Source organism: Hydra vulgaris, chromosome 02, assembly GCF_038396675.1.
Source record: "Hydra vulgaris chromosome 02, alternate assembly HydraT2T_AEP".
NCBI lineage: Eukaryota > Metazoa > Cnidaria > Hydrozoa > Anthoathecata > Hydridae > Hydra > Hydra vulgaris.
Window position 1 is genome coordinate 66740692 of NC_088921.1, and position 15877 is coordinate 66756568.

The following is a 15877-nucleotide window of genomic DNA, read 5'->3' on the forward strand; positions in this document are numbered from 1 at the left end:
TAGACACAGATTAACACATTAAAAACATAAACATGGACTGCCATAAGATCCTATTTAAATTAGAGCACATCAACAAAAAAAAAAGGAATAAACTTGCTTTATAAAAAATCTAGATAAGAGTGTAAGCGTGTGTTAATGCAAACTTTTGTTATAAGTGTGTGTTTTGTGTATGTGTATTATGTAAGTTAGTGTTTCTTTATATAATACACAACAATAATTTGCACACATACTTAAATGATGAACAATAACTTGCAAACACACTCTTACAAAATATGCAACAATAGTTTACACAAACACACACTTACATAATGCACAACAATAGTTTGCTAACACGCACATAATGCAAAATAATAGTTAGAACTAGAATAGATTTGCCTAAACCAGAATAATAACTTTGCAGTCATGCCAGTGTTTTTAATGAAGTTAACAAAAAACAAATACAATATAAATTATGCTTTGTAAATATGCTGAATGTAGCTGCTTTTTTATTACTCTTTCTGATTCTTAGTCAAAAATAAGGACTTCATGATTTCAGAATGACTCTTCATTCCCTGCACTTACATCATTACTTAAATAAAAAATAAGTAAGATACACATTTTTAAATATATTATTCAACAATTAATTATTTTACTAATATTGCAATATATCTAAATCAATTGCACTATTTGTTAAAGTTTATTATCTCTGATTTTCTATTGTCTATATGAACTTTTAAATGTATTGATCTAAAAAACCGAAAAAAACTTTCATTACTCCAAAGAATAAAAAAAGTGTATACCATCTGTTTTGTATGTTTGTATTGACAATAACTCATCAAACTTTTTAGCAGACTATAAAATTAAATAAAATTAAGATTAATTTGCTGTTAATTTCAATTATTCTGTTTTTTGCTTTACTTTCAAAAATTTTTTTAAAAAATAAATCACAAACTATCATTTCATAAAAAAATACCGATAAAGAAAAAAAAAAATAAACCACATCTATAACTTTATAAAAAAAAAAAAACTTGAAAAAAATAAATAATAAACCACAATAAATACTGTTATTTCATAAAACAAACTGATAAAGAACAAATTAAATCACATACTATCATTTCATAAAAGAAACTGATAAAGGAAAAAGAAAAAAATCAAATACTAGCACTTCATAAAAAAAAAAATTGATAAATGAAAAAAAAAACTGAAACCATAGCAAAAAACAATTAAAACTTGAGCAAATAAATATTTATATAAGGGGTCTTCGATAAAGTACTTACGCAGGTATGGGGGAGGGGGTTACCCAAAAACATATGAATGCATACAAAGGTGTGTGTGTTTTTTTTTTAAGTTTTATCCTAACCTTTTTTTTTAATTAACTTTTCTTCAACAAAAGGATTGAATTTCACAAGTTAAAAAAGTCAATATTATGCAATGTAACACAGATATGTCAACTTGACTAAAAGTTTTTTTATTTTTTATTGTTTTGAAAAATTTTTGCGGTGGAGAAGGACAAAGGTAGTTTTGTAATATATAATGCATATGTACCCGTATATTTAGGGAGGGGGGGAGTTGAAAGCATACAGGTGTGTACAAGGAGAAGGGGGGTTTTAAATCAGTAGTTTTACTGCAAACGTACTTTATGGATGCCCCTTAATGTGAAACACAACATAACAACTTAAGTTTGTTAAAAATATAAATACTATTGAAACAGTAAAACTGTATTATAAATAATAAAAAAAATACCATTTCCATGGATTTATTTAATGTTTGAATAAGATTATCAGAAACATCATTTGAAATTGAAAGCCTTGGCAATCTAAATTTATATAACTTAATCAACCTTTTAGTTTTAAAATAAATTATTAAATCAATTAGAAGCTTACAAAAACCTTTTTAGAGATGAGTTATCTTTCTTCCAAACTAAATTTCTATTGTGGAGATCGAAGCCTTCATCAAAACTATTCTAAATAAACAAATTAATTTTTAACAAAAATTAAAGACAAAAACTAATTATTTAGGTTTAATATCACGACTTACAAGTTCTCTCATGTTAGAAAGTTCTTCATTAAAATCTTCCAACGTCATCAAAGCTGTCAGACTTTTATTTGTATCTTTAACGCAAATTTGAAGTTGTACCTAAAATAATAACATTAAAAAAATATCTTATACATTAGTATGTAAACATTTATAGTAGAACACACACACACACACACACACACACACACACACACACACACACACACACACACACACACAGAGTCATTAACAAATGTTTAACACCACCTAGCTGTTATAGTGTTAATATGTGATTGGTGCTCATTGTTGTGTAATACTAAATGGGATGGTGTAATAGCATGCAATAGCATGATGCTATTGCAACAACCACTATTTACTCATGATTTACAATTGAAACAGTACTATCACTGTTACCACAGCAATAATCAAAAAGATATTCATTGTGTGAATGTAACCACATAAACCCCGGATAACAACTGTTATAAAATGTTATGTTTTTTGGCAAATGCATGGCATTTGCCAAAAAACATAAAACCAGCTGAAGATTAGAGCTATGTTTTGAGACCATTCCACCTTGCAACAGTTTGTTATGCGCAAAAGTCATATTAGAAGAACCCCAGTTAAAGAAATTCAGGATCGTTATATATGATTTCACTGTTTTTCAATATAGATTAAAAACTAATAAACACAGATTTTTCTTTCTTTCTTTTGATAATAAGAATTATAATAAGAATTATAATAGGAAAATTGTTTAAAAAATAACATGAACAACTTTTAAAATAAAAAAAAAAAAGCTATTCAGAAAAAATAGATACCTCTCCGTCCAAACAAAAGTCATCTCGAGAAAAAATCTAAACAAACAATTTTTTAAAAATCTAAAATTTACAAACTTTTAACAAATTTTAAAAAATCTAATTTTTTTTTAAATCTCAATATTGCTTTGTACTAAACTCTCTTTTCTTTTTTAATCTGTAAATTAATCAAAAATATGATTAACTTATACTTTAGTATTATATTTATTTTAATTTAAAAACACCCAACAACTTCAAATGTAATTAGATGAAAACTTACATAATGTTGTTTAAAGCGTTTACTAAGTTCATTAGCTTCTCTTAACAGAAGAGAAATTTTTAATAAATCACAGTTCCCTAAAACGAAAGTCAAAGATAGAAACATTCTGCAAAAGAAGATCATCTAAAAAAGTAAAAAAAATAAAATCTTGATTTTAATTAAGACTTATATTTTATAAACTTAAAGTAAATTAACTAATTATTAGTGTTGCCACAGCACTTTAATACCAAAATGTTTAAAATGTTGATATTAGAGCCAGAGAACTGGTAAGAAGTGTCAGCATGGTTTCTTTTTACACACAATGTATAGCATGTAAGGATATATTTCTATATTTATAATTTTCTAATATATTAAAATTTAAGCTTTTATTTTGACTGCTGATCAAAGTATGCATTATAAATAAATATATATATTTACATATATATATATATATATATATATATATATATATATATATATATATATATATATAAATTATATATATATTTATTTATAAATAAATAAATATATATATATATATATATATATATATATATATATATATATATATATATATATATATATATATATATATATATATATATATATATATGTATATATATATATTTATAAATAAATATATATATATATATACATGTGAATTTTTTTTTTCTCAAAATCTTGCTCCCTGTTGATTTTCCCATTTCTTTATCTATTTTATAATAAGTAAACAAATTTCAAACAACTTAGTAGTGTTTAAGCCTTACCACCAGTTCCCAAAAAATTAATAGTTTTAAATTTTTTTATGTAAATTTACAATATGTTACGTTTATGTACGTTACATAAATTTCACACAAATTTTTGGCAATTATTACATAAATGATACAAAATAATTATAACATGAATATAATATAAATTGATAAATAAATAATTTATAAATAAAGCATATAAATAATAATATTTAACTGATGATTAATTAATATTTTAATATGTATATTGTATTTAATAATATATTCTTATAATATCTTTCTTAAAATCTCTTTAATTCTATCATTTATTTTTATTTTAAGGTAAATTATCAAAGATTATCAAAGATTATCAAAGAGTATCAAAGATTATCAAAGATTATCAAAGATTATCAAAAATGAAACTAAGTTTGAAATATTGCACTTTTTTACTTGCTACTCATTGCTTTAACCCAATTATGGATACAACGGTTTTAAGAAAAGACATTGATATCTGGTTATTAGGAAAACCATTAACTCAATTGTTAACATAAGGAATTCCATCAAAGGGAGATGTCCTGCATTTCTATTTCTTTATAAAAGATGGACCCATGAAACATGCTAAACGTGTCAACTGTAATGGTGCTATAGCAAACACGGTCATCGTAAAAATTCAAAATCAATGGTATGAAGCTGGAATCGCAATTCAATGCAAAGACAAGGTTAAAGCAAAAATTTTGGATTTGTATGATGCTTATAGAACACTTTAAAAGAAGAAAGGATGTCAATCTAATGAAGCTAAAGAAAAACTGTTGTTAATGATCTGAAAAATTATTTCTACATTGCTCACCAAAATGCTCAAAACAAAATAGAAACTGATTGACTTTGTGATAGTGAGCAGAAAAAAGAAGATATTGAATTTTCTTATGGCAGTTAGAGATCAGAAACGAGTTATTTTGGGATCAGTAGACCAAGCATACAAAAGGAAAATTACACAGAAAATACAGAGAGAGAGAACTGAAATGACAAGAAAAATGGTTAAAGAAAAATGGTAGAAGAAAAAAGAAGACAAAATCTTTCAGGAACAACAAGCACAAAACCTGAAACTATAAGTCCTGAAGTAGACTTGCAATCTGCAGATGACTAGTGTTACAGTTACACACAGTTCAGACAATTCTGAGGATGAAAATTTTGAAAACCCACTTAAATCTGCTACGAAACCAAAAAACATCCAAACTGATAAAAACAGAGTAATTACATTGGCTCTTCCATGGCAGATTGCCTAAATTTATCAGCTGGTAAAAGAACAGCTTTCATGGCAGCTATAATTTCAGAGAGTGGTGCTGATTTGCAGTGTGTGACTTTATCAAAAACAAGCAGCAGAACAGTGGCTAAAAAACTTTGAATAAAATATGAAACTACATTTATTTCCCCAAAGTTACATTACATTGGAATGGAAAAATTGTTTCAGAGGATGCTGTACGGCTAGATGTTCTTATAACTGGGATTTCAAACCGTAAAGAAGGTAAACTACTTGGGGTTCCAGTAATCTCTGATGGAACTGGTGCAACTTTGGCTAACACCAGCCATTCTCTTGCAGTTCGGTGGAAGGTAGAACAGTCAATTGTTGGACTAGTCTTTGATACCACATCATCAAATTCTGGATGGAAAATTGGTGCATGTGTACAGTTGGAATCGTTGCTAGACAAGAAACTTTTCTATTTAAATTTTACATAACACTGATCATTGTCTTAAACAGCAGACAAAGTTGTTAATTTTTTGTGACAAATGTTGATTTCAGTTGACGGTGACAGCTTGCCTGGTAATGATTACAGAGAATGTGCAGAACTTATGCTAATACTTTTGGGAGAAATGCCTTCTTGTGGGGTACACTGGCTAAAACCATCATGCCCTCTAATTGGGAACTGTTATATATAGTGCTAAGATGTATGCCTTTGGTAACCAGCTGAATTATGATTTATGAAAATAGAGAAACTGGGTCGTATTTGTATATTTAATGCACTCTTCACATGTTAAAGAAAACTGACCCAGAGGTTGGTGAAGCGACCATTTTTACACTGAACAGGTATCTGTGGTATCTGACCGAAGAAACTTTTTCTTTTTTCAAGTTTGGTGCCAGAATTGGAAAAGAAGCAAATAGCCAGACAACTTATCAAAGTAAAGAAAAAAAAGGCCACTGGATAAAGGAGTACCAGTTTTTCCACAGTTGGTTTCATCAACAAAATTAGTACATTTGATTGGCAAGAAATCTTGGCTCCTGTTCAACCTACTTGGAATTGAAATTCTTGGTTACACTTGTCGCCAGCACTGTGGGAAACAAGTAGTGATTTTAAAGAAATAGCTATGTTTATTTGTCATGCAAAAGTTGTTAATGATCTTGCTGAAAGAGCCATTAAATTCATCACATACTTTGCAAATACTTTAACTAAAGATAAAATATAGAAACAATATTTGTTACAGGTTAATGAAAAACACAGACACAAAGCACCAGATTTTAAAAAAGGAACCCTGGGAATCATTTAAAACCTTTTTTTTTCATATTTTAGCATATTTAAATCTTATAAAATAACCTTACTGAGCTTATTTCATTATGTTTATTGTCTAAATGAACATATCAACAGTTTTTCTAAATTTTGAAAAAATTTTTTGTTATATTTTCAATGTTACAATTTTTTGTTGTATTTTCAATGTTAAATAATATGAAAAATATTTTCTTTGTGGTGGCAAGGCTTACAGTTGTTTCTAAATCTTAAAGTATGATTTTTCTTGTATTTTATGATGAAAAGAATGGGAAAATATCCAGGGAGCTAAAATTTTGACTTTTATATATATATAAATATATATATATATATATAAATATATATATATATATATAAATATATATATATATTTTTATGTATACAGGCTTCGGCAGGAGTAAATGACTGCAGGACCTATAAACAGCCCTTCTAAAATGGACTACGCAAGCTAGGCAGACCACCTGCCTAGATGGTCTAGCACTGACTTTTTCGAAAAATTAAATTCATCATGATAAATTTATTTAATATTTCCACTTAACTCTTTTTTTATTTCTTCTTGATTTCAGGTAAAAAGTTTTTTTACATTTCAAAAAAATTTTTTTTAAATTTTATTCTAACCTTTTTTTTAAAATAATTTATATATTAATATATTTATATTTATTAAACAATTTAGTTACTAATTAAATAAATAATAATATAAAAATGGAAAATGACAAATCATTAAAAAAAACTTTTGTAACTAAACCTTGAATAAATGAGTTGGATACTTGTAAGGGGGCATTTGTAAAGTATGTATGCATTATAACTACTGATTAAGGACCTTCCTTTCTCTTGCACACAACTCTTTTTGTGTACGTACACATTATTAATTACAGAATCAACACCGCTTACTTTTATATGAATAAATTTTTCAAAACATTAAAAAATTTCAAAACTTTTCAATATTTTTGTGTTACATAACATAATATTGATTTTTTAAACTTGTGAAATTCTTTTGTTAAAAAAAAGTTTTAGAAGAGATAGAGAAAGAGAGAGTCAAAGGTTTGTACACATCTTTAACCCTCTTCCTCATCTACATTTTTGGGTGATCCCTTACCCCCTATATCTGTGTATGTACTTTATGAACGACCTAAAGTTAAGATAATAGTTTTTCAAAGTTGCACTGCACTTAATTTTTTTTGCTCAGAGCCATTTGTATTAGTTTTACTTTGTATTTTTTTTGGTTCTATGCATTTGTTTAGATTTGTTTACTTGACTATTATTTAATATTATGATGTAAAAAATAAAAAAATTTCATTTTTTTATTTTTTACATCATAATATTAAATAATAGTCAAGTAAACTTTTTAAGCACATGCTAAATTACAATTAAATTTTTTAATTTTTCAAAAATAAAAAATAAAGTTTCAAACTTTAAACTAAAAGTTTCCCATCCATGCTGAAACTACATCATGTGAGAAGATTTTAAAGAAGATTTAAATAAAAAACATCAATATATTTTTTTTTACCAAAAAATTTATATTTTACACAGGCTTAATTTTGCCTATGCAAACTGACTTAAACAAGTATAAAGGCGGACGTCGGCTATAGCTTGCCATATCTCTAAATTTTTTATCTTATACTTCTGCTTCTCAAAACTACACTCTTTTAGATGTTAATTCTAATAAAATTGCCTTTTTCTTAATGTCATTTCTCTTTAACCCTCTGGAATAGCTTGGCTCTAACACCACTGACACTAACACCCTGCTGGCACTAAAGCGCATAGCTTCTGTATTTCTCAATCTCTTACTCAGATAGTCAATTTTGTGACTTGATTTCAGACAACCATAATCTTTTACCTTCATTCTTTGATCTGTGTCTTGTCTCTGATCCTAGCTTGTGTTCAGTTTCTCTTTAGGTGGTTCCAACCATGCAATGATCTCTACAAATCTTTAATCTTATACTTCATCCTATCATCGCATTGCTTACTACTACACTAAAGCTGATTAGGGTTCTTTGATTTTTTTTTGTGACGGACATTGGAATGACATTGTTCATCTCTCTGCTGATGTATCTCCTACATAACCTCATTTTGTACATTTTGTACAAACGAGATGTAATATTTTAAAAGTTTACATAAGTATCACCAGCTATTCTTTAAATAAACTTATAATATTAAATAGACTTTAAAAAAACACATCAAAACCTCTTGTTTTTCAGTTGTTCGCATTTAAATTTTATAAAAAGGCCATTTATCCATTGAACACTTTAGTAATAGTCATTAAAAAAATTTAGTTTTACAATGTTTGTGATCTTTTTTCTTCTTCTTTTATTCAAGTAAAACTGAGTAAAAGTAGTATCAAATATTGAAATTTTCTGGTACCATGACTACTAATTATACGAAAAAATAAAATAAATAAGCAATAAATATTTAACAGTTAATATGATATTAGTTTATACTTATAAGTTAAAGGAAAAAAAATACACCTACCACAAATATAAAGTCATAATGTTGACAAGAAGACATTTATCAGTGAAAATTAAAAAAAAAAACTTATACCATTTTCATTTCCAGAGCTAGATATTGATGAACGAACTTTCACTTTTTCCTAAAAATATTTAAAATTAAATATATTAAAATTTAATATTATATTAATACTAAAGTATTGAAAAAATATTATTAATAAACTAATAAAAAAAAAAGCAATATGAAAATATAAAATTTATACTTTTGATAGTTTTAGTTTGTCGATATCATCTTCAATTTTTTTTTTTTGCATTTCTAATTCTTCAATAATTTTTTTTTGATTTGATTCTGTTTCTTCAAACACCTAAATTACTATTACCTCTTAGTTATCTTATAACTTAAATAAAAACAATAATATCTTATCAAACAAATAATAATTATTTAAACAATCAAATATATTATTTTTTTGCATTCAATCATTTAAATTAAATATTTCTTATACACTGAATAACAACAACAACAACAACAACAAGATATTTATTTGCCTCAAAACTTACAATCATATAATTACAATAATATATTATTAATAATAATAACAATAATAATAAAAATAATAAGAATAAGAAATCTATAATATTATAAATAATAAAATCAAAATATAATTATTAAGAATAATTATAAATAATTGATTGAGGAAGAAGTCACTTATGCAGAATCCTGATCAAAGAAGTGACACCAAACAATTTTATTAATAATAGTAACTTAAAAAATATTAATAACAATAATAATTCATTAATAGAGCAAAAGTAACAGCAAAAATAATAGTATTTATAATAATTGTAATAATAATAGTAATAATAAAAACAGCAGCAATGAAAGTAATAAATAATAATGACAAAAACAATAAAGTTTCTATAGAAATAGTAAGAATTAATAATTAATTTTCAACTCCATTATACAGAAACTTCAAAACTCTTTAAAAATATTAAATTTTTTAAAGAATTTTGAAGTTTCTGTATAATGGAGTTGAAAATTAATTATTCTGAATGATTGGTGATGAGTTGATAACAATTTATTAATATTACAGTTGCCCATATGTCGCCAAACTTAACAACAGTAGTTGGGATGAGATTGAAGTATTGCAAAATACAGATTCTTAAGGGTAGTTTTGTTAACATAATGGCGAATTATTGAAAGCATGCCATTAGATCGATTAAGCTTTTTACGGAAATTCCATGAGAGGTTCGAATCTATAAAAATACCAAGATATTTAACAATGTTTGTTGGATATAAACGTTTATTATTAATTTTAATTTTAGTTATCTGATTGTTGTATAAAATTTTTTATCTTGGAGATGAAAAAAATATTAGTTCAGTTTTTTCCAAGTTTAGAGAAATTAAGTTTGCTTTTAGCCAATGAACTTAACCTTTTAGGTCTAAGTTTATATTCTTACACAAGGAATAATGAGACTTATTAATATGCAAGATATTAGTATCATCAGCAAACAGATGGACTGATGAGAAGTGGACAGAATTATTTAGATCATTAATATAAATCAAAAACAAAGGGCCGAGAACAGAACCCTGGAGAACACCACAAACTATATTTTTGTTATTTGATTTGTAACCGTTAATGCCAACAAACTGCTTTCGATTTAAAAGATAAGACTAAAACCAAGTACAAGCAAATTTCTGTATTCCTAATGTTCAAGTTTAGAAATTAAAATGGTATGATTAATGGTATCAAATGCTTTTTGTAAGTCGATAAAAATACTATCTATGAAATGACCAGTATCCAGTGCCTTTTTTATTTTATTGATTATACTTATTAAAGCGTGGCAAGTAGAGTGTGTTTTGATCGAAATCCAAACTGAAATTCATTTAAACAGTTAAAGGAATTCAAAAATGAGTATAATCTAGAGTACATTAGTTTTTCAAGGAGCTTGCTAATGTTAGAAAGAATTGAAATTGGTCTTTTGTTAGTACATGAGAGGTTTGAGCCATTTTTATATACCGGAATGACACAAGATAATTTCAAAATGTCAGGAAAAATTCCATTTAAGAAGAAGATATTAAATAGCTTAGTGAGAATACTAGAAAGAATACTAGAGTTTACTAAATAACAACACAACCAACTAAATGCTTTGTAATAGTTTACTAAGTAACAATGAAGTTTTCATTATAAAAAGTGAAAGTTAAAAAAAATAAAAAATCAGTGAACTGTAAAACAGAAAAAATCAGTGAACAAACAGAAAAAATGTTCTAAAGTTGCAGCAAATATTTTTTAAATTTTCAAGTTGGAGAAAAGTATTGATATTAAAAGTGGTTGGTTAAAAAAAGCATGTTTTTAAAAAATTGCAAAAAATTAAAGTTCAATTGACTGATGACTTTGAGTCTTTGTTGAGTCAAATGATGTAATGAGTATTTGATAATTCAAATAATGTAATGAGTCTTTAATGAGTCTTAGTGAAATTATATTTTAAAAAAACCAAAACTACTTAATTATTTCAAGAGACCAAAAATGATACTCTTCAACAACATTGCTTTAAAGAGCAATGTTCTTGACACAAAGATGAAATTGAACTTTTTGATCATAGTGCTTTCAAGATAACTAAAAATCACAAATGTTTTAGATCCTTTTCTCAATGGTCTGAAAATCAGTAAGCTATTACACACTAAATCAAAAGTTGAACTCATGAAGGATTAATTGACAATTAGGCAAGTAAAAGATTTTTGAATTTACTCTTTCAAAATCAAAAAAAAAAAGAGTGCTTTCACTTAATTTTGAATTTAAGAATTTGTAAAAATTTTTATACTGCTGAATCAAAAAGAATGAAAAAAGAAACATGAGATTTCATTCAGTTTAAAAGTTTTAAAATCTCATCCATTTTACCTTGCGTTATTTTAATACTTTCTTACAAATATGAAAGCAGTATGATTTGCTTTGATTTAGGCATTTTTGTTTGTATTTTGAATAGATTTTATATTCTATGATAAACACACTTATGGGCAAGTCACTGTCTTAATTACACTTAAAAAGTCTATATATTAAACTAAATGCTATATATTAAACTTTAAGTCCTACTTAAAGTTTAATATATAGCATTTTGATATATAGTGATTACCAAGAAAGTAGGTTACAGTTAATAAGCCACAAGAAAAACTTAATAAAGAATAGAAATTAATTCTAAAATATTGGTAAAAAAAACTGATCATCTCATTACTGGCATCTGCCACTTATTTTTGATTAGGACATCATTCCACACCAGCACAGGGCAGTAGCTCTTTTGGCTAAGAGCGATGGCTTGTGGCCTACAGTGACTAATGTGTGCATTCGATCAATTGAAATCCATTCTGTAGGTCTTACGTCTGGCTCTGATGTGCTAGCCCATAAGCGCAAGGAGTGAGTGTGTTTAGCTTTCTATTCACTCGATTTGAAAGTGAACGAAAACATAACGAGACCATACAACACGACCAAACGGTACATACTAATGCACTACACCATCACAGGGCAAGCAGGGCAAGAAAAACAAAAATCAACTATGAAACTTTTATTGAAGACTCTATTGTGCTTTGTTGATTTTATTTTTTATTTTTTAATAAGGTGTATTGATTTCTGATTGTCTTGGGTTTATTTACCAAATTTTTACTGCAGTATAGAATGGGCGTAAGTTGCAGGGTAAAGAAATAGTGGAGACAACATTTATCTGACAGGATAAACTAATTATTAGTGTTGATTGCATCCAAACGCCAGTAATACAGATAAGCATTAATATTTTTTTTCCATTCTCAGGCCTTGTATTGTCTGCATACTTTTTGTTTTGCAGTCAATATTTTATCTTGTAAGTTTTTGTTTGGTGATATATTTATTGTATATCTTTACTCATTTTAAGTGTTTATAAGTTGTCTTTTTCATTATTGTAAGTATTGTTTGGTTGCACTGTCTGTCACATTTTTGTCATCATATTATTTTTAAATATTCTTTTATTAATCTTTATTTTTGTCTTGACAACTGTCAAAATATGCTTTGTTCAAAAAATAATTCTTCTCTATTCTTATGTACTTTATTTTTCCTTCAGGCGTTCACTGCTCATGTGTGACCATTTGGCAAATTTATATGCCAAATTTTTTTTGAAAAATTATTAGTAATCCTATAATCTAAATCTGTAATCTAATGAAATTATAGAATACATAAATTCAAAATTATAGAACACATAAATTCGAAAAAATTTATTTTTGTTTTGAAATTCCCCTTGAGTTACTCATTCTTTAATTTAAATTTTTATAGTATTGAACATTTTTTGTATTAAAACAAATTACCAGTCCTTAGCCTATTTGATTAGAAAAGAAGCATAATAATTGCTAGTAGAACTAATTCTAACCTGTCTAGCTCGAAATGCTTCCATTTGTAATCTTTCTCTGTTTGAAGCAATTTGTTCTTCTAAATACTAAAAACAATTTTAAAATGCAATGAAAAACTATATTTGCAATTGCAAATAAATAATGAATTAATTTATATTATATTGTTATATTTAATACTTATATCTATTTTTGAACATACATTTGACCTATCTAATATTTGACTTATCTAACATTTGACCTATCTAATATTAAAAAAAGCATCAGTAACTGGTTATTTGATAGTAGTACACAAATATTCTTGTATAAGAGATTGTATGACAAATACATATATATTTAGTTTAGATAAACAATTCTTCTATTTTTGTATTTATTATAATTACAATCATCATCAAACAAACAATATTACTTAAACTCCTTATTTTTACCTCTTTTTGTGATTTTAACTCTGTAATAATCTCTCTTGAGTGCTGTTCTTCTTGAACTGCTTGATATTTTTCTTCATTGCTTGCTTCCTAAAGATAAAAAATGAAGACATTTTTTATAATAACAAATTTAACCTCTTGAACTGCTAATATTTTTGATTACACCACTAGTATAAAAAACAAAACAATAAATTTTTGGCAGGCCTACCATTGCATGCCTAATTTAGAAGTGATCTTCTAATATAATTCCAAGTCTAAACACTTTCACACAAAATCACTAGACTCAATTTTTTATATTTACCAACTCTTAATTACAGATGTCATTTTATTAGTTTGCTACATACTACCATACTTGGGGTACTTGATGTTTTTCGCTCTTACTAAATATTGGGTTTGTTTTGGCCCTCAAAAATTTCTGATTATTATATTCTCATTACTTATTATCTTCATTTTAATTTTTACTTTCAACTCATATCTAAACTTGTTAATGACCATATTTTCTTATGTATTTTATTTTCTGCAATCCGTTACTTTTTGCATATTCCATACTCAACCCATCAAATGAACAAATAATTCATCCACCAATTTCGTTGAAAAGTTTATTCTTACCATCAAGTCATGTAAAAAGCAATAAAGAGTATAAACGTTCGATCAAAGTGGAAAAAGAAAAACTTACAAAATTATTTAATGAGAAACTAATAACTAATTTTTCACAATATGTTTTATCAAATATTGAACAACAAACCCTAAACAAAGGTATTTCATTTATACTTTATGTGAATTACATCCATTTTAATTTAATTAGAGAAGCAATGGAGAGATTTAAATGATCTATTAATCTAAGAATGTTTTTTGGAAAAGATAATAAAAATCAATTTACTCACCCATTCTGCAAAAAATCACAATAAACACCTCTAAATACGAATAAACAAAACATAAATATTTTTTACAGATTGATCAAGACATTGATATGATTATGAAAAAAACCAAACCCAAAGTTGCCAATAATCTTTCACCAGTAAAGTCTATAGCATTAGAGAAACTATGTAATAATAAAGATAAGGTACAATATGAGAATAAAATGAACCATCTATTGAATGATCCTAATACTTATAAACTTCAGCTGCATAATGCAATAACAAGAATACTAAATGATGTTAATACTCTTATAGGCTACATGGGTGCCACTACATAACCGAAAACTCACAAAGAGGGAATACTGTTACAACTTATTGTTTCAGCATGTAAAACCCCAACAAATCTTTTTTTTTTATCTTTTTTTTATCTAAATTTATTACACACTTTATACAACCAGTGGCAGAATTCCTCCCCTCATATATTAAAGATACCACTTATTTTCTTCATGTGCTTCAATCTCATCAATTTATCTCTTCTAACTATTTTTTTGTAAGAGCAGATGTCACCTCACTCTATACCAATATCCTACATCAAGAAAGAATTGAAGCAACCATCTTTTATATGAAACAGATTCCGATTCATTAGAGATCACCATTATGTCCATCTTTAGCCTATATTAGAATAATTTTAGAAACCATTCTTTCATCTAGCATTTTCCAACTTGCTGATAGGTTTTACCAATAAATTGAGGAATGACATCAAACTTTGTATGTATATATTATTCATAGGCCCTATGTCAATTGGGCCTATGAATAGTATATACATACAAAGTTTAGACCATTTTTTAATAAGTTTTTATTTGATGCTTAAATATATTACTAGTCTGTTTATTTTTAATACGTCATTATCTTTGCATTGGTCACACATCCGTATCTATTTTGCTGTTTTTATATCTTAGATGAAATTTATTTACATTTTACAACGCATTAGGTTAAACATATCCCATAGGCGCATTAAGACAATTTTTTAGGCTCAATCCGATACCCAAGAAACCCATACAAACAATAAAAACTCACTAATTTTTTTTGCAGTAAAAGGAGTTTTTCCTCATAATGACGTTTCTGCATCTCAGCTTTGATCTAAATGAAAAAAAAGTATTCATTTTCATTTAAGTTACAATAAGTTTATTAAAAATATGTTTATATATACATATATATATATGATATATATATATATATATATATACATATATATGTATATATATATATGATATATATATATATATATACATATATATGTATATATATTTATATATATATATTTATATTTATATTTATATATATATATATATATATATATATATATATATATATATATATATATATATATATATATATATATATATATATATATATATATATATATATATATATATATATATATATATATATATATATACAGTCACAATCAAAAGTTTGGA

The 15877-nt window shown here is 26.0% G+C and overlaps 1 protein-coding gene across 1 annotated transcript in view; it reads right to left on the minus strand.

Moving 5' to 3' along the window:
• The window catches only part of LOC105848631 (kinesin-like protein KIF14), a 110746-nt gene that overhangs the window by 16672 nt on the left and 78197 nt on the right, over window positions 1–15877 (minus strand). The window contains exons 20-30 of the mRNA XM_065791748.1: window positions 15474–15536; window positions 13543–13629; window positions 13138–13203; window positions 9018–9119; window positions 8849–8897; window positions 3067–3143; window positions 2811–2846; window positions 2017–2115; window positions 1869–1942; window positions 1723–1795; window positions 780–831 (exon numbers count right to left, since the gene is read on the minus strand). Coding sequence (XP_065647820.1) covers window positions 780–831; window positions 1723–1795; window positions 1869–1942; window positions 2017–2115; window positions 2811–2846; window positions 3067–3143; window positions 8849–8897; window positions 9018–9119; window positions 13138–13203; window positions 13543–13629; window positions 15474–15536 — 778 coding nt within the window. The remainder of the gene's footprint in view (window positions 1–779; window positions 832–1722; window positions 1796–1868; window positions 1943–2016; window positions 2116–2810; window positions 2847–3066; window positions 3144–8848; window positions 8898–9017; window positions 9120–13137; window positions 13204–13542; window positions 13630–15473; window positions 15537–15877) is intronic.